Source organism: Lemur catta, chromosome X (assembly GCF_020740605.2).
Source record: "Lemur catta isolate mLemCat1 chromosome X, mLemCat1.pri, whole genome shotgun sequence".
Classification (NCBI taxonomy): Eukaryota; Metazoa; Chordata; class Mammalia; order Primates; family Lemuridae; genus Lemur; species Lemur catta.
The window spans coordinates 55,946,878-55,964,203 of NC_059155.1; the positions used below are offsets into that span (position 1 = coordinate 55,946,878).

At 51.6% G+C, this 17,326-nt stretch overlaps 1 protein-coding gene across 6 annotated transcripts; it reads left to right on the plus strand.

Annotated features, from left to right (window-relative positions):
* Nucleotides 1-5,426: 5,426 nt before the first annotated feature.
* On the plus strand, nucleotides 5,427-16,679 carry LOC123628047 (protein FAM156A/FAM156B-like). 6 transcript variants are annotated; one of them, XM_045537657.1, is made up of 4 exons: nucleotides 5,427-5,636; nucleotides 6,106-6,235; nucleotides 8,379-8,452; nucleotides 15,258-16,679. In XM_045537657.1, the coding sequence occupies exon 4, from the start codon at nucleotides 15,368-15,370 to the stop codon at nucleotides 16,007-16,009; it is 642 nt and encodes a 213-aa protein (XP_045393613.1). In that variant the 5' UTR covers nucleotides 5,427-5,636; nucleotides 6,106-6,235; nucleotides 8,379-8,452; nucleotides 15,258-15,367; the 3' UTR covers nucleotides 16,010-16,679. The 6 variants fall into 6 exon arrangements, with proteins under 6 accessions (XP_045393613.1, XP_045393612.1, XP_045393611.1 ...); XM_045537656.1 differs by lacking the exon at nucleotides 6,106-6,235 and adding an exon at nucleotides 10,847-11,470; XM_045537655.1 differs by lacking the exon at nucleotides 6,106-6,235.
* The last annotated feature ends 647 nt before the right edge of the window (nucleotides 16,680-17,326 follow it).

Sequence of the window (17,326 nt, forward strand, 5' to 3'; positions counted from 1 at the left end):
TCCACCACATGGGGGGCAAGTCAGCTGAAACACTGGGTGTGTGTGGCGGGCACCGGGTACCTGGTACCCTTCTCCTTGTCTGTGGAAGAGAAAGAAAAACTTGCAAGTGGGAAGAACCGGAGGAAAAGGAAGCTATACACACACTGAGATCCAAGCATTTCACACTGGCCTAATCAAATTAAGCACAAACATTGATCTCTTAAGTGTTGCATAAACTGCCACAATTTGTTTTCAGTTTAACATGTCAAGAAATAACCTGTGGCTCCAAAGTAAAGCCACAGTACTGAATAATTCTCAGTTCCTGCCGACTAAGCATTTGGGTTTGAAATCAGGCCCAAAGTTCAGGCCCTCTAGTTCAGATCAGAGCTGCGGGACAGCAGTTGTGCCTGAAACTGATGCAGCTGCAGCCAGAGGGGGACTGTGCCTGAGCGCACAGAGGGCTCCGTCACATGGGGGAGAACCAGGCCCACAGGGTCCCAGAGCCTGGTGGGGGAAGCAGACTCGTCAACACGTCCTTACCGAGGGTCTTCTACGTGCCAGGCACTGCCTGAGGATTTGAGACACATACATCAGCGAACCAAATCGACGGAAAGCCCTGCCCTGGATCTCACATCGCCTGAAGGAGAAGTTGCAGGTGGCAGATGGTAAACGCTCCACGTGGTGATTCAATACACTGGACAGTACGTTAGAAGGTGATGGGGGCTGTGAAAAAACAAGAACGTATTTAGATCGTGGTAACAGGCTCAGGAATGTGCGGAGGAACTGGGTTAGCTGCAGGTTAAATTATTAAACAGAGTGACCTGGGTAGCCTGCATTGAGAAGGTGACATTTTGATAAAGACGTGAATGGGTAGAAGGGTCAGCCAAGCAGGTATGTGGGGTCAGGGCTTTCCAGAGGGAACAGGGGGGAAAAGCGTAAGAGGCAGAGCGTGCTCAGCGCAGCAAAGATGCCACAAGGATGTCAGTGCAGTTGGGAGCAGGAGTAAGGGCTGACAGGGACAGGAGTTAACAGGACAGGCTCCTGCTGGGCCGAGTAAGCTTCTGGTCAGTCAGCTAGACCGGAAAGGACAACCGAGGGACGTAAGTACTGACGGCACGCCTGGGTGCACCAGCCAAGTTCAGGCAAAGCAGGGACACAGGGGAAGACCAGTCTGAGACAGGATGGTTTGGGCACACAGCCAAGACCACCAGGTGAGGTGGTGGGCACACAGCCCACCCGGACTTGTCTCATGTCTTCATGTCCTGGTCGCCGTGGACATCTGGGCTGTAGCCACAGAACCACATATTCAATTAGCAGGCCTGAATTCACTCAACCATCCTCCAAACGAACAGTGCAACTATGCGCACTGGCCACAGGGACACGGGAAACTTTTGGTGACTGACCAGTGCGGTTCCACCGGGAGGCTAGACCTGAGACTCGTAGTGGAACAGATTAGCCAACTCATGTCTAAAGAATTTAGCAGGCTCTTTTATTAGGAGTTCCGGAATTAGGGACGGGATGAAAGATACTATCCTCTTCCCTCAACCCAAACAGAAGAGAATGTGACTGCAGAGACGTCCTCTGCCCGCTCAGTTCTCCTATACCATTTCTGGCGCTGCAAGAACTGCTACAGTAACAGCTGCCCATTAGACCAGCGCCCTGCACCAAGGTCCTGCATCCACCGAGTGAACATGTCCTAAGAGCCAAATGCACAGGAGGTCTCTACGTACTGGACACGGGTGGGGGACGCGGGGACGTAGGGACGCACTGCGCCATCCCCTGTGAGCAGATGACCGCCACGCTGAGGTGGGGTGAGGCGAGCCACGGCAGAACTCAGGGCACCCTCGGGACGCAGAGGAGAGCACCTTCCTCCTCGCCCGAGGGCTGTGTGCGTGAGAGGCTCTGGTCAGGAGAGACTTCTCTGGTCAGCAGAGGAGGTCTGTGCGGTAGACCCTTTGGTCATCCACACTTTACACGAGAGCGCGGAGAACAGAGATCAACGCAGGAGGAGCAGGTTGCCACTCCTGGTTGGACTGTGGGGCTCCAAACCACCTTGAGTCTGATCAACTCCAGAGCTGTGTGGCAGCCACTAAAAACACCCTCTCTGGCTGTTTCCCTCCATATTCTTATCTGTTAAACAGGGTCAAGCCAATGGAGACATAATTTGGGGGTGGGGGGCACTGCAAAAGTCTCTCTCATATGGCACATTCCTCCCCAGGGGAGCCCTAGAAGGGAAAGTCCTGCTCAGCTGCAAGCTCCCGGGCAAGCCCTTCACACCACGGGGACTCCAGGGCAGCGCCTCAGATGGAAGACACGCAGCACGTGAGGGCCTTTCAAGCTGTCTTTGTCCTGCCTTTCACAGGTGGACACGGTGTTGGAACGATGCTATCCCATCATGGGGCAATTATCTGCATCCCGTCAAGGGGGACTTAAGCAAAGTCTGCCGCGGAAAGTGTGGGAGTGGAGTGGACGGAGGCCTGGCTCTGGAGTCAGACAGAACCAGGGTGTGATTCCCACACGCAGCCTTTTCAGCATCGCCGACCTAACCTCTTTCAGTTTGGGTCCTTGTCTGTAGATGCAGGGTTTGACACTTACCTCTCTAGGTCTTTGGGAAATAAAAGCCAAACGCGCGCAGCACACACAGTCCTCGCCAGCCAGGCTCCAGCAAGAGCCATTCACACTGTGGCATGTGTTAGGGACATGTGAGTGAGGAGGCAAGCATGCCAGGGTCCCAGAAAACCCTGCCCTCAGATTGTATTTCCCATTCATTGGTCCACTGGGGGATTTAAAAGGAATCTCCAACACGTGCTCCTCAGTAAAAATATCGAACCGGTAAGTGTGCCTTTTTGTCCAGGCAGTGCCGAGGTAAAATAGAAATGGCTCTCCTTAACCTTAGGGCTAAAGGTAAGCAGGCATCAGGCAGAGGAGGAGGGAGGAAGGGCAAGCCAGACGGAAGGGACAGCAGGTATCAGGCTGTAGACAGCAGAGAGAGACAGGGCATGGGTGGGCATCTGATGAACAGAAAGGTTTAGATTGTCTGGAACATTAAGTGTGGGGTGCAGCAGCAGGTGTCTGCTACAGGTGAGGCGATTTGAGGTACCCTGGGCCAGATGTGCCTGGGCCAGCAGGCCGGAAGTTATCCTAAGGGCAACAAGCAGCCCCTGCAGAGTTTGAGCAGGGACAATACGACCCCACAAGGAGTTATGAAAGGTCCCTAAGGCACTGGCAGAGGATGCGTGGGAAGGGGGCAAGGCTGGCAGCGGGAAGACTACCTCTGATGGCCCTGCTGGTTGACAGGGAGAGAGATGAGTGTGACTGGACTAGGGAACTTCGTGTTGGAATGGAGAGAAATGTAAAGACCTTACTTAGACGCGCGAGGTCAACGTGGCCAGACTTAGTGATTGTGGGGGAGGTGAGAGAAAGGCAGCAGTCAGGATGGCTTTAAAGATCCCTGGCCTAAACTGCTGGGCAGAAGGTGCTGCTTTTCACTGAGTTAGGCACCACTGAGGAGGGGCAGGTGTCCAGAGACTGGGGGTGGATGGGTTCAGCTTGGGACATGTCGAGTATTAGGTGCTCTGGGACTCAGGCACTTGAAACCTGAATGATTCAGGGGAGCGGACCTAACCTCTCTAGGCCTAAGAAGCCTCATCTGTAGCAGGAGAATGCTAATAATAATTACGAATAATGACGAATTTGCTGCATTCTTTTGGTAGAGGAGAATGTGTCTTTTTATACAACAGACTGGAGTTTTCTTGTCAGGTCCTCCCAGGTAAAATGGGAATCTCTATCCAGGTATCGGCTTGATTTTACCTACCTGTTTTGGGTATTGTAACCATTGGACAGGTACTGCCAATGCTAAAAAAAAAAAAAAAAAAAATAGGTAAATAAATAAATTCAAAGTAAGAAGTGTGTATTATCACATGTGTGCAGTGTAAGAGTCCATCAGCCCGTCTCTCAGAGATACCCCCAACCCCTCCAATATGCTAATCTTCCTCTTGTAGCCCATCTCTCCCTCCAGAGGGTGGGCTAGGGCCTTTGGGACCCTGCATCCCTAACACTCCTTTCTGTGAAGTCACCTCCGCTGCCCAGGCAGATGTCTGGGACCCTGTGAGTGCAGTCTGTCGTTGGAGTGTCAGCTGGCTCAGCATTGTCTGTAGTTTCAGAAAGAGGACTTAGCCGGATATGTGAGTTTGGAAATGAGAGGTGACGGCTGCACAGCAGAGAGGTGCTGAAGCCGCAGACACCTGGATCTGAACCGAGCCTCCACCCTTTATTCCTTGTGTGACTTTGGGCAGTTACTTACCCTCTCTCTGACTCAGTTAGCTCACTTGTAAAATCAGGATGATGATAATATTCTGGGATAGTTAGTTATTTTTGCTGCCTTCATTTAGACCACAAAAACATTAAGTTTCCAAAATTGTAAAACGGTGTTCACAGGTCGAATATTTCCAGGGAAAAAACAGAACCTCTCTTGTAATTCGTGTACCTGCTTGGACAGGCAGGAAACATGCCTTGCTTATTTTGACCTGTTGACAATGGGGAACTGCACCTGATTCCTCAAATAAGCCGCAGCAAGTAAATCTCTACATGCTTTCCTGTTCTGGAAAAGGGCTGCCCACAAAGGACCACTCTTTTCCACGGGACGTAGATAAGGGGTGCTGTGTGGTCACTCTGCGCCAGGACTCTCACCAGACTGGAGGATGACACACCCTCCCAGCCCTTGTTCTTTCTCTCATGAAGGATTCATCAGGGAGATGGGAAGTTTGTCCTCCGGAAAGTAGCTACCACAGGGATAAACATTCCCTGTTCTGCTGACTGAGACCTCCCCTGGTCACAAAAGCACCCTCCTCCGTAAGCCACCCCACTAACACTTGTTTACTCCTCCCTATGAAAGTCAAGGCAAAAGCACCCCGCCCAGACACTCCGATCGCCAGACAGGTGCGCTCTCCCTAGGGCAGGAGGCTGAACAAATCCAATTTCCTGACATGTCTGCCTTCTGTCTTTCCTTTCGAGTGTAAGCCAGACCAACCCTCCGCCTACAGCCAATTATCGCCCACGCACAGTTAGTAAATAAACTAATCCAAAGAGCGGGTGCCACTTCTCACCTGTACACTGTACACAAGAACTCCCAGCCAATCACCAGAGAAGTCGGCCCCCTCCAATCCCCCCAGCCAGCTCCCACGCGTCTCGCCTGTGAAGTCACCTCCGCTGCCCGGAATTTCTTCCCACGGCCTCAGGAAGCATTCGTCGCGTCCAGGACGGCAGGGCCGCTCCGGGACGCCGCCAGGAGGGCCGGCCCCGACGCCATGCCTCCGCGGAGCAGAGCAGGGCAACCTGGAAAACAGAACTCACCGGGCGCCCCAGCAGAGAAACCCGATCCCCGTTCCCTCCCGGCGTGCACTGCGGCCCCGGCAGCCAATCGAAGGCCAAGTGTCTCTCAGGCGTCCCATCCCTGTGCCGTCACACGGCGCCCCCCCACCCCGCGCCAGGCACCGCCTTCCCCGGGGTGGCCTCTCTAGCCGGCCGGAGGAGGGCTCCTCTCCCTGGTCTTAACCCTTCAGTTCCGAGCGGGCTGCGCTGCGTCCCAGGGCAGACGAAGGAAGGCAGCGCGCTGGCGTCTGGACGGCGGGAACCGGCTCCGGAGCAAGAACGCGCGCGTGAGAGAGCCCGAGAGAGGGAGACAGAGAGAGAAGGAGCCCGGGAGTCAGGGGGAGAGCGCGAGCGGGAGAGAGAGACGGATGGAGAAGGGGGGTGGGACAGAGACTCGGAGAGAGACAGCGGACAGAGTCTCCCCGGAACGGGGCAGGTGTGCGTTCGTGGCCCGGGACTAGAATCCTTGTGCTTGGCCAGCGGGGAAGGCTGCTTTCTGAGAGAACACCTGCTGTCCCCGACGCCCTTCTCTCTTCAGCGTGAGAATGGCGGTGGTACAGTCTGCGTGTGTCGTATTTCTCCTTGCCTAGTTGGGGATGGCCGTTTTGAAGCGGAGAAATCCCATCCTAAAACTTGCTGTGGGCGCTGTCGGGCATCGGGATGTAATCGGGCAGGAATCAGTGTTCAACAGGTTCAGAAAGAACCTGTTTCCTTGCATCACCTCCCTCCCCCCCTCCCCCGTGTCCCACCCCACAGTAGGAGACAGAATGACTGAAGCATTTTCCAGGAAAACTACACGGCCAGTATTGAAACCATCAGAGAAACTCTTTCAAGGACGTGTGAGAGAGACGGGTCCTGATGTGGCATAGGAATAGACTTGCGTTGGGTAGGCTCTGTGACTCCTTCATTAGTGTGCAATTAATTAGGTAGACCTTTTTATTTTAATCAAATAACCGTCCAAGCTGCAGCGTCGAAAATTTAGAGAAGGAAGGCATCTCTGCTCGTCCACTTTGCTCCAGTGCATGCAGCCAGTCCAGGGCAGCAGACCTCTATGCCATGCAAAATTTGGTTTTATGATTAGTCACAGATTTCCGTTTGCATTTCCAATACAATTTCCCTATATTAACGTACCCCTATTGAGTGTAATGAATGTGTGTGTGAGAGGGTTCTTTTGTGAGTTTGTGTTTTCAAAAAGAAATAGTGAATGGACTTGCTTGCCTGAGGCTCTCAGGGCCCCAGCAAGGGAGAAGAAGGACAAAGAGAAGGGATTTCGATATTTTTAGGAGGAGAATTTCAACAGTTGCCTGTCAGAGGGACAGCGTCTCTTACCTGGAACTTTTTGGCATTTGATAAAATGTTTTGTGAATACTTTTCATAGGGAAGCACTGGTTGTAGTGTTTCTAGTTGGATATCGATTACATGTAAAATTGTGCTTGGGATTGGGTGGCATAGCTAAGTTAAAACTCTGAATCGCAGTGATCCATTTCCTTTATCCAGCCTTTGGGTGGAATACAAAGTCAAGATAAATGTCCAGTTCTGGGCTGGGCAATCGTGCGTGGCAAGGGAAATTTACATTTTGTCCCAGTAAAAGGCCTGATGTGCTAAAACGAATCTATACTGTATTTAGCAGGTTATAAGAATTTGAAGGTAAGGAGAGCCACAGGTAAGCATATGATGGTGGATGTGAATTAAAACAGGTGACAACATGGAGAGATAGAGAGAGAGAGAGAGAGAGAGAGAGAGAGAGGGAGGGAGGGAGGGAGAGATTGGTGTACTGAATAGTGCAGAGACTTTGCATTTTAACAGACCTAAATGAGAAATGGTCCCCATCACTAGGGAGCTGTGTGACCTTGAGTGAGTTGCTGAAACTCTCTGATCCTCAGTTACCTCATCTGCAAGTGGGCAAGATAACATTATGTTACATAGCAGGCCCTGGGAGAGGCTGTTCCCAACCACCCGGACTACGGGGCCCTCCTTTGCTTTCCACACCTCCCCTGGCTCAGGCCAGCCATGGCTCTCATGGCGACTTCTGTCGTTATCTTCACCAGGGCTACCTGTCCCCCAGACTGTGAACCCCCTGAGGACCGTTATCCTGCAGGAAATGGTCTCCCGCGGGCCACATGTACCAAAGCACAGATCCTGGAGCCGGGCGCTCAGCAGGGGCTGGGGCACGTTTTTGTGTGAGCGACGATGACCCGTGCTACCCGCTCGGCCCAGTGTAGCTATCGTTATACCGGCACTTTGTTCACTGGAAACAACACAGTCAGCCCTCCATACCCCAAGTCCCGAATCCCAGGATTCAGCCAACTTCAGATCCAAAAGATTAGAACTGAAACAATATAAATAATACAAATTTTTAAAAATACAGCACTATTTACATAGCATTTACATTGCACTAGGTATTATAAGTAATCTGGAGATGATGCAAAATATATGGGAGGAAGTGCGCAGGTTGCATGAAAATACTGTGCCATTTTATAGCAGGGAGGTGACCATCTGAGAATTTTGGCCTCCACAGGGGTCCCAGCCAATGCTCCACAGACACCGAGGGTCCACGGTATTGTAAATGAGTGGATGCAGCGAATATCTTGGTTTAATTTTCCGTTTGTCCTAAGGATGTGTGTGTCCTTTCCCCCCACACTGTCCAGAACCATATCATACCCATCTTGTCCCCTTCGCCGTGGGTAGCTGTTGTGATACCTGCTATTTCTCCGCTGGAAATACCGTAGTGTGAATGATCGAACACGGCCGATCTTGTGCTGAAATTTCTGTTCATCCAGGGCCGCGAGGAGCATCGTGTCCTCTACTCCCACTCTGGCTGCCAGTGTCTATTAATAGTATCAGTGTATTTCCTGCCTTTTTTCCCTTCATGCTATACGTTGGTCAAGATTTTACTTCCTCAGACTAGATGTGCCCTGGGGACGGGGCTGCTCTGGATAAGTCACTGAAGGGATGGCTGAGTAGAGGGGCCCTCGGGCACACCTGTGGGATGAACGGAGCCCACCCAGTCAGCCTATTTTATTTTGTAGGTGAGAGGTGTAGCGGTCACTCTGGCCCAGATCTGCAGAATCTATGACGTGAACCCAGTGACAGGTGACCTCGGGTGAGTGCATGTGAGCTCTTCTCTCGCAGGACATTTTCTCCTTGGCTGCCTCTTGCTGCTGTGGCCCCTCCTCCTCGTGGCCCTTCCCCCGTGCCCTCCCTTGCACTCCCGCTGCTTTTCCACAGACTGTGTGTCTCTGTCCCACCTGCTGTGAGACCCCAAAGGCAGGGACCATGTTTCCTTGGTCTGTTCGTTTTGGCCTCTCACACTCAAAAGTGGGCATCACTGGGTGTTTAGTGACTTCACTGTTGCTTTGTACTGAGGCTGCCCAGAGGAGCGTCCCCTCCATCGTAGACCCGGAGGATGCAGGTTATGTGGGTGGGCATAACAGAGAGAGATCGCGTGTGCCAGGTGCGGGACAAATGCTTTCATTAATGTGAGTGGCGTTGCATGGCTGGGACTCTGACTCCTTCTTCCCCGGCATTGCCCAAGGCTAGGGGCACAGTTCTCAGCACCCAGCCACCGGGCACAGACCCCAGTCACTTAGCTGTAGGGTTTTGCCCTTTCTGGAAAAGCGTCAAACTACTATTTAAGGGATGTTATTAAATGAAATTTGTTCCTTTTCCCTGAAATAAATTCATGTTATAAGGGTATTTCCCATCATTGAGCAACATTGAAAAATCTGTGACTTGTCGCTCTCTTAACTGTGAAAATGAGTGCAAAGCTATCCGTAGGGGGCCTCACCTGGACATAGCGTGTTTTTCCTTGTTTGGCTGTTTTCTTTCTCCTTCCCCACGTGAGAATCAAGCTAAGGAGTGCGAGCAGTTTGTGAGGTTCGTTCTGTGCGGCATTCCCGGCACTGAGAACGCAGCCCAGCACTAGAACGTCATAGGAAATGGGTGCAGAATCAGTTACCTGACACCAGGACCAGCTCTGGACACCCGAGCCAGCCCCAGGACTGTCTTGTGTGAAAGCTGTCCCTCAGGATCACTTTCTGCCTTAGGCATCTGAGCAGGCTGAGAGTCTCCGGTGAGGCGGTGCCAGCGAGGGTGGCTGCATCTGGAGTCATTTTCTTTCTGGCTGGTTGTGTGATCTTAGGGACATTACTTAACCTCTCAACGCAGGAATGTCCACCTTTGCAACATGGGAAAGTGTGGATTCTGCAGGGTTGACATACTGAGATGCTTCTAAAGGGGCCCCAGATTCTCCACCTTAGGTTTGACAGATGTTTGTGAATGTCCACTGGGGTCTAGTCTCTCCGATGGGTGAAGAAGACAAAGTCCCTGGGTAACATCAGCTCCCAGCCTGGTGGGTGGGACAGACAAATAACCGTCTGTTGACAACTGAGTGGGGCTGGGGCGGGGGCAGGGGAACCGCAGGGCGTTATGGGAGCTCAGAGCAGGGTTCCCCATTCAGGACTCGTGCAGGAGGTCAGCGAAGGCTTCCTGGGGGAAGTGCTATCTAAGCTGAGCCCCGAAGGGGGAATAAGAGGGGCAGGTCTTGCGAGGAGCCTCTCTGGTCCCGAGCCTTTCGTCTCTGACCACCGTGGTCATCCCGTTCCACGTGTCGCAGGCTGATTGAGAAACGCGGCTGTGCCCCAGCGCTGGCCCATGGGAAGGGAAGAAAGTGTCTGCTGGGGACTTCTGGCATAGCTCCTTGCTCACAGGAATGCTACAGGAATAGAGAGTGCCTTTCTGCACTCGGCTGTTGCCATATCTGCCTGTCGGTCAGTCCTGGAGCAAATGTAGCAGAAAACAACACATCAGAGAGATGGTGCTTGGTGGCAACAGTGGGTCACAGATTATACCGTGCCTAGGCCACCCTTCCTGCTGATTTGCCTTTCTGATTCGGCCCGATGGAGGAGGAATTTTCTCTGTCCTCACAGGCAAAAGCAGACTTCCTGCTACAGGGAGCACTGTGGCATGTTTTTGGAAGGAGCGATACAGTGTAGTGGTTAAGGACACTAGCTGTGATTCTAGACAACCTTCCTTCCAACTCAGTTCTGCCGCTTGCAGGCATATCATCTTGAGAAAATCGCCCTCCTCACTCGTGAAATGGATTTTTATCATGAATACTAACAGTGCCAAACTAAGAGGGGTATGTTTGTGAGTAAGTAATGAGATATGCAAGGGAAGTTTGTAGAAAGGAGCCTGAGATGTCACCTCTCATCACAACTACTGTTAAGGCCATGGGGTACTTGGGAGGAAGGCCCTTACAAACTGCATCATCGCCCAGAGCAGAAATATGTGACAAACTCATTAGACTTCTCTGGCCAACCCTAGAGCTTCTTTCATTCTCTGCCATACTCTTACCCGGTTTTCCCTCATGCACCGAAGACCTCTGCCCAGAATGCTGGCTGTTCCCCCGCGGGCTCCCCATCTGGGAACCATCAGTACACGTCGTCATATACTGAGCGGATCCATCCACGTCAGCTCCATTTCTGTGCTCACGTAGGTCGGTGCCGCTTCTGGTTTGGGGGATGCCCCGGTGCAAGTCACAGAGTGTGTGATTCCTGGCTGTTCTTGCGTGCCATTGGAGGCTCTCCGTGCGTGACCTGCTCCCACCTCGTCTCTCCACAGTCCTGTCCCTCTGCTTCAGGTCCCAGAGCTGTCACTCACGCTGGCTTCCAACATGGACCCTGCCAATGAACTCTGTCTCCTTAAGCCTCAAATTCCTCATTGGTAAAATGACAATAACTCTACCTACTTCAGAGGGAAACCTACGTGAGATGAGGGATGTAAAACACCTAGCTCACATTCCCTGGCACGTGGAAGGTACTAAATGCACATACGCTGTTTTCTGTCACGCTGGTTTAAATACAAATTACTGGGCATGTGATATTGTGGTTCCCTGGAAAATGTTTTTTGGACCACTGAAGTTGTGGTATATTGTGGGTGTACTAGGGTTTTTTCCAGAGGAAAAGAACCCATAGGATATCTGTACATCTATACAACTCTCTCTCCCTCTCTCTGTCTCTATCTCTCCAGAGGTTGATTTATTTAAAGGAGGCGGCTCATGGGATTGCGGTTACTGACAAGTCGGAAATCCAGAGGGCAGGTCGCACGGCTGGAAATTCAAGTAAGAGTTGATTTTGCAGTCTCGAGTCTGAAGGCTGCAGGCGGGCCAACATGCTGAAAACTCAGGCAGGGTTTCTATTTACATGTCGCAGTCTTTGGCCCAATTGCTTCTTCCTTGGACCCCTTGGTCTGTGTTCTTAAGGCCTTCAACTGGTTGGAGGAAGCCCACCCCTGTCCCAGAGGGTAATGGGCTTTGCCTACAGTCTACTGTTTGCAAGTGTTAACCACATCCACAAATTCTTCTCTACAACATCTAGAGTGGTGTTTGACCAAGTGACCCGCACCGTAACCTAGCTGAGTTGACCTGTGACGTTAACCATCACAGTGGGGAGACCCTGCACCGAGGGACATCCCCTCCCTCTCTGAAGCTCTGGTGACTGCTCTTTCTGGGTTCACTCACGGGTTCCCTTGTGCCTAGCATCTTTTCCTTCTGTTCAGAAGCTGCGTTTGATGCCGGGAATTTGAGGCCGTGATGTATTAAGCGGGTTTGATGTAAGATTGTTATCCCTCGGGGGCAGGTGACCGCTGAAGGAGTGAAATGGGGTGATGATGAAGGAAAGGAAGTCACATTCCTGCCCCAGCTGCTCCCCTCTCCCCGCAGACGGGACTTCTCCAGGCCTCATTGTCCTTGATGTCTCTGTCAAGGAGCCTGAGTGGCTTCACGGGTGTGGTTTGAGAACCTCGTGGTGCACCTCGAGATAGGACAGCAAAGTATTTCATTTCACAGAGTGGATGCAGGGAAAAGGAGAGAAAAGAGTGTTGAAAACACGGGCCAGTTGTGAATCGATATCTCCAAAGTCTCGATATTTCTTCGTGTAAAAGTGTTTGTGAGGCTTTTTTTTTCCTTTCTCTGAGGATTAGCTGCTTGCATGAAGAAATACGATCCTGAGAGAGAGCTTGTGACGTGTGAAAATTGGTTGGGAGGTAGCTGTGTTAAGAAGATCATTTTCCAAATGTTTCTTTCCCACATGAGTGTTTGTGTAGGCTAGTGATGGCCCAAAGGATGTCACTGAACTCGCTAGTTGGAAACACACACTTCACTCACTGAAATGTTCAGAGACTCTCTTTCTGGGATGGATGTGTTTGGATGTGTGCACAGTCCGGTCATATGATTCGAAATACTTCTAATATCTTTCTGTGTTTCCTGCCCTGGTGTGTGCCGGTGGACACAACGCGGTAATAAAAATTTCCAAGTACCGGTATCCTCTGAATAAAACTAGTGAATTCTCGCTTTCCAAGTTTGCTAAAAGAGCAGAGCCCGGGATGTGAGGTAACGTTTCAATTTAGCATTTAATATAAATTATTTTTAGATTCATCCAAGATGTGTTTATTGAAAGAATCACTGTAGAGAGAGAGGCCCTTATTCTAGACGCTACCACCGGGGGTTTTGATCTGACGTTTTTTCTGGGGGTATAGTTCTAGGAGCTTTAACACACACATAGATTCTTGTAACCACCACCCCAGTCAAGATCCAGAACAGTCCCCAGACTCCACAACACTCATCCGGAGCCACCCCTTTGCAGTTATGCCTTCCTCACCTCTGCTGCCTGCCAGCAAGTGATCTGTGTCCTTCTCTGAGGTTTTGTCTTGTGGAGAGTGTCAGCAATGAAACCGTACACTTTCCAGCCTTACGAGGTGGGCTTCTTTATGATGCAACATCTCGGGTGAATCTCCAATGCCTCCGTTGATCGTCTGTTCTATTTTCCTGCTGACCAGTATTCCACTGTATGCAACAGCAAGTTTGTTTCTCCATTCTTCCTTCGAAGGACATTCGTGTTGTCTCTAGTTTGGGGTGATCATGAATAAGAGCTGCTTTCAGCACTTATGGACAGGCTTTTGTGCAAACCTAAGTTTTCGTTTCTTTAGGGTAAAGAACCAGAAGTGGCATTATTGGGTCCTATGGTAAATGTCTGTGGAGCATAAAGAAACCGCCAGACTGCTGCTCACACTGGCCATACTGTTCGCTTCCCCACCAGCTACCGGTGAGAGTTCCAGTTGCTCGGCAAGTTGTCGAGCACTTGATACCGACAGTCCTTTAAACCTGGGCCATTCTAACAGGGGCCACAGGGTCTCTCGTCTGGTTTTTGTTTTTTTTTTTTTTTTTTTTTTTTTTTGAGACAGATTCTCGCTTTGTTGCCCAGGCTAGAGTGAGTCCGTGGCATCAGCCTAGCTCACAGCGACTTCAAACTCCTCGGCTTAAGTGATCCTACTGCCTCAGCCTCCCGAGTAGCTGGGACTACAGCCATGCGCCACCATGCCTGGCTAATTTTTTCTGTATATATTTTTAGTTGTCCAGCTAATTTCTTTCTAGTTTTAGTAGAGATGGGGTCTCACTCTTGCTCAGGCTGGTCTCGAACTCCTGACCTCGAGAGATCCACCCACCTCGGCCTCCCAGAGTGCTAGGATTACAGGCGTCAGCTACCGCGCCCGGCCTTCGTCTCCGTTTTAATTCATATTCCCCTAATGGTTCGTGACATTGGAGTTTTTATATCACCCGTGGACTTTGAATCTCATCGAATGGTTTTTCTGCACATGTTGATGTGATCTTGTTGTTGTTCTTCTTCCTCTGATGTCTCAATCTGTGGATGAGGTAGATGGATTTTCAGTTATAGAAGGAACATCACTTGAGTTCCTGGTATGAAACCCCCTGGATCGTGATTTATTATTCTTTTCTTATCTTGCTAGATTTGAACTGCGAGCTTGTCGTTGAAGAATTTTGTGCCCGATTGAGAAAGAGTATTGACTGGGCTGTAGTTTTCTCGGTATCAGTGCTGTGCTAGCCTCATAAAATCAGTTGGAAGTGTCCCCTCAGCCTTATTTTCTTGTGTAGAATCAGTGTTATTTCTCCATTTAACGTTTGGCAGAATACGCTGCCGACACTGCCTGGGCCTAGGGATCTTTTTGCAAAGGCTTTTAAACTGCGAGTTCAGTTTCATTAAGAGATACAGGACTGTGCACACCGTTTGATGTTTGAACGACATCTTGCGTGACTTTGGTAGCTTATGGTTCTCGAGTACGTGGTCCATTTGATCTGAGCCGTAGAATTCACACAAGAGAGTTGTTTGCCCTATGACTACATTGTCCCTTTTATGTTCTCTGGGTCTATAGTGAAATCTCTTCTTTCATTCCTGCTATTGGTACCTTGCTGCTTCTCTCTGTTTTTTCCCCTGTCAGCGTTGCTACAGGTGGATGAATTTTATTGATCATTTCAAAGAACAGGCTTTTGGTTTCAGTGAGGTTATCTATTTTGCATCTGTTGGAAATTTCCTGGTTTTCTGTGGCTCGTATTTTGTACACATGCTGGGAGTTTTGAAATGATGTCCATAGCTTGAGCAGCCATTTTGACTAGACGTAAAATCAGTGACCAAAAAGGAGAAAATATAAAAGAATGTGCCACCAGGGTATAAAATTTAGGAAAAGTCTCCTTTACGAAAGAAGATGAACGCTTGTGAGAAGAGCACGTGCTAGTCACGCATCGATTGTTCTTAAAATTATTCTAGAGGTTGGGGTGGAAAGTGTCGGCAAAGAATAGGCATCGCTGAATGCGTTGCACCCTTTTGCATACCATGTGACAGGGATGCAATGATTGGTGTCGTTTCTAACACCTCTGCTATATGCCAGCCACAGTCTACGTTCTAGACCCGTATTATCTCAGTTGATCCCCAGAAGACAAGGTGGGGGGTCTCCTGATTGTCCCTGTTTTACACACGGGAAGTGGAGGGACAGAGAGGTCAAGTGAGGTGTATAATGACGGCTCTCCTTTCTTCCCTCATCACCCTTTGTTTCAGTCCGGCCACACACCCTCCTCGCTACCTTCTGGATCGCTGAGAACCTCCAGCTGCAGCTTCTTGCCCAGACCCGAGGCCCGAGCGGAGCGTCCAGCTCAGACGAGACCTCCATGGATCCACTCCAGAAATGGAATCCGGTGATGATCTCGGGATCTTCCCGGATGCCGGCGGCAGAGACTTCGCAGGCGGGCCCAGCAGCCCCTCGGCCTTCCTGCTCGGAGCAGCTGACGGGGGCCCTGGGAAACCCACGCCCCGGCCCTGGCACCAGCCACCCTGCGCCCCTGCCAGAGGGGCTGCTCCAGCAGCGGTACCGGGAGGAGAAGACCCTGCCAGAGAGGCGGTGGGAGAAGCTGGCGCTCCCGCAGAAGAAGAAAGCAATCCTGGGCCACCTGAGGCGCAGACACCGGGATCACATGGCACCTTACCCGGCTGAGCGGGAACCCAGGCTCGTTCCGTCAGGGAGCAGGGATCAGAATCGATTCCGATGCGAGTGTCGATACTGCCAGAGCCACAGGCCCACTCTTGCCGGGATCCCTGGGGAGAGGAGCGGGGCCCCTCCCGCGTCCTCCTGGGAGGCGCTGGTGCAGGGCCTCAGCGGCCTGACCCTCAGCCTGGGCGGCAGCCAGCCCGGCCTCCTGCCCGGAGGGGCGCTCCAGCAGCAGGAGAGGGAGGAGAAGCGCCAGCTGGAGAGGCAGCAGGAGAGCAAGAGAGTGTTCCAGAGGCTGCTCAAACAGTGGTTAGAGGAAAACTGAGGCACTGCCGGTCACGCGACGCAGGTCGGAAGGGATTCAGACGTAGACGCGGTGTTGCCGGCTCCGGGGCGGGGGCCAGACAGTGAGCTCTGGTCGGGGGACTGCCGAGGCCTGTGCCATCACCGCAGTCCTCCCAGTATGACCTTGGAAGGAAGGTCCTGCTCGCTCGTGCCTGTCATTCCTGGATCGCTGCGAGGCGTTCTGTGGCAACGGGGACTGCGTACCAATGGTCCTCACCTCATCTCGTGTGGCTTCCGTGGTGCATGTTGTCACTTTGCCACCCCGGATCTCCGTCTTTGCTCCCTACCTTGCTGTCAGTAAGAGATAAAATGTCTGTGTAGTGTCAATGCCGTGTTGCTGTCCCTGTGCTTTTGTGCCATTTAACTGACTGCCTCTGAGAAGCAGCGCTGGGTCTGTTGAAATGCAACGCGCCACCCTGAGGTCCAGTTTCAAGAACCGCAGGCTAAACAAAGTGTGGGGAAGGGACGTGGAATGAGACCTTGGTGGCTCCCCATTGTACTGTGTGTGTAAGCTATTCTGAATATGATAAGCTAAATGTAAGTAAACGTTTCCCTGCTCCTTAACAGTCGCGTTGTATTCCCCGTCGCGGGAGTTCCGATGGGGCACCTCATCATCAATACCAAATAAATGTACGTGTGAAAGAAAGTAACGGAAGAATTCAGGTTTGTTTATCAGTAGTGGTTTGTTTCCTGTCGGATCTGAGATCACTCCCTTGAAATGCCCAACAGCGGCTCAAGAGTTCATCAAGGGGAGCTCTGCGCTGGGGGCTGCGGAACAGGGGAGGGGCCACCAGAGAACACAGTCCGGTCGCCGAGGCCCCGCGACGGGACCACAGGACCAGCAACCACGCCAGCCAGGGGGCGCAAACGGAAGAGGGTCCTCCTACTCGCGGGAGACGTGGAAGCAGAGTCCGCTGCCCACTGTGGGAGCCCCTGCCCCCTGGTGCCGATGCCCTGGCTTAGGGGATCCGGGGCGGTTCTCTGCTGTCTGGTGGGGTGCCTGGGTGGGTGGCCGTGAACAGCGGTTTCGTACCTGCTCTGTGAGAACCAGAGCATCCTTGACTTACTTCACAATCCTATTAGCACTTAGACACGGTCTTGTACTTTCAAGAGCCACCATTGTTTAAATCTACCTTTTTTTCCCCCTGCAGAATCCTGACGTGTGTCCCCAGCAAGTGACCGTGCGATTCTGCTGAACTGAAAGCAAATTCTGCTTTGTGTCAGTCTGTTTTCAGGTGGACCCCAGAGCTGCCTGGCCGCAAAAATCTTCGTGTCTCCTGCCCACAGAAGGGACTTG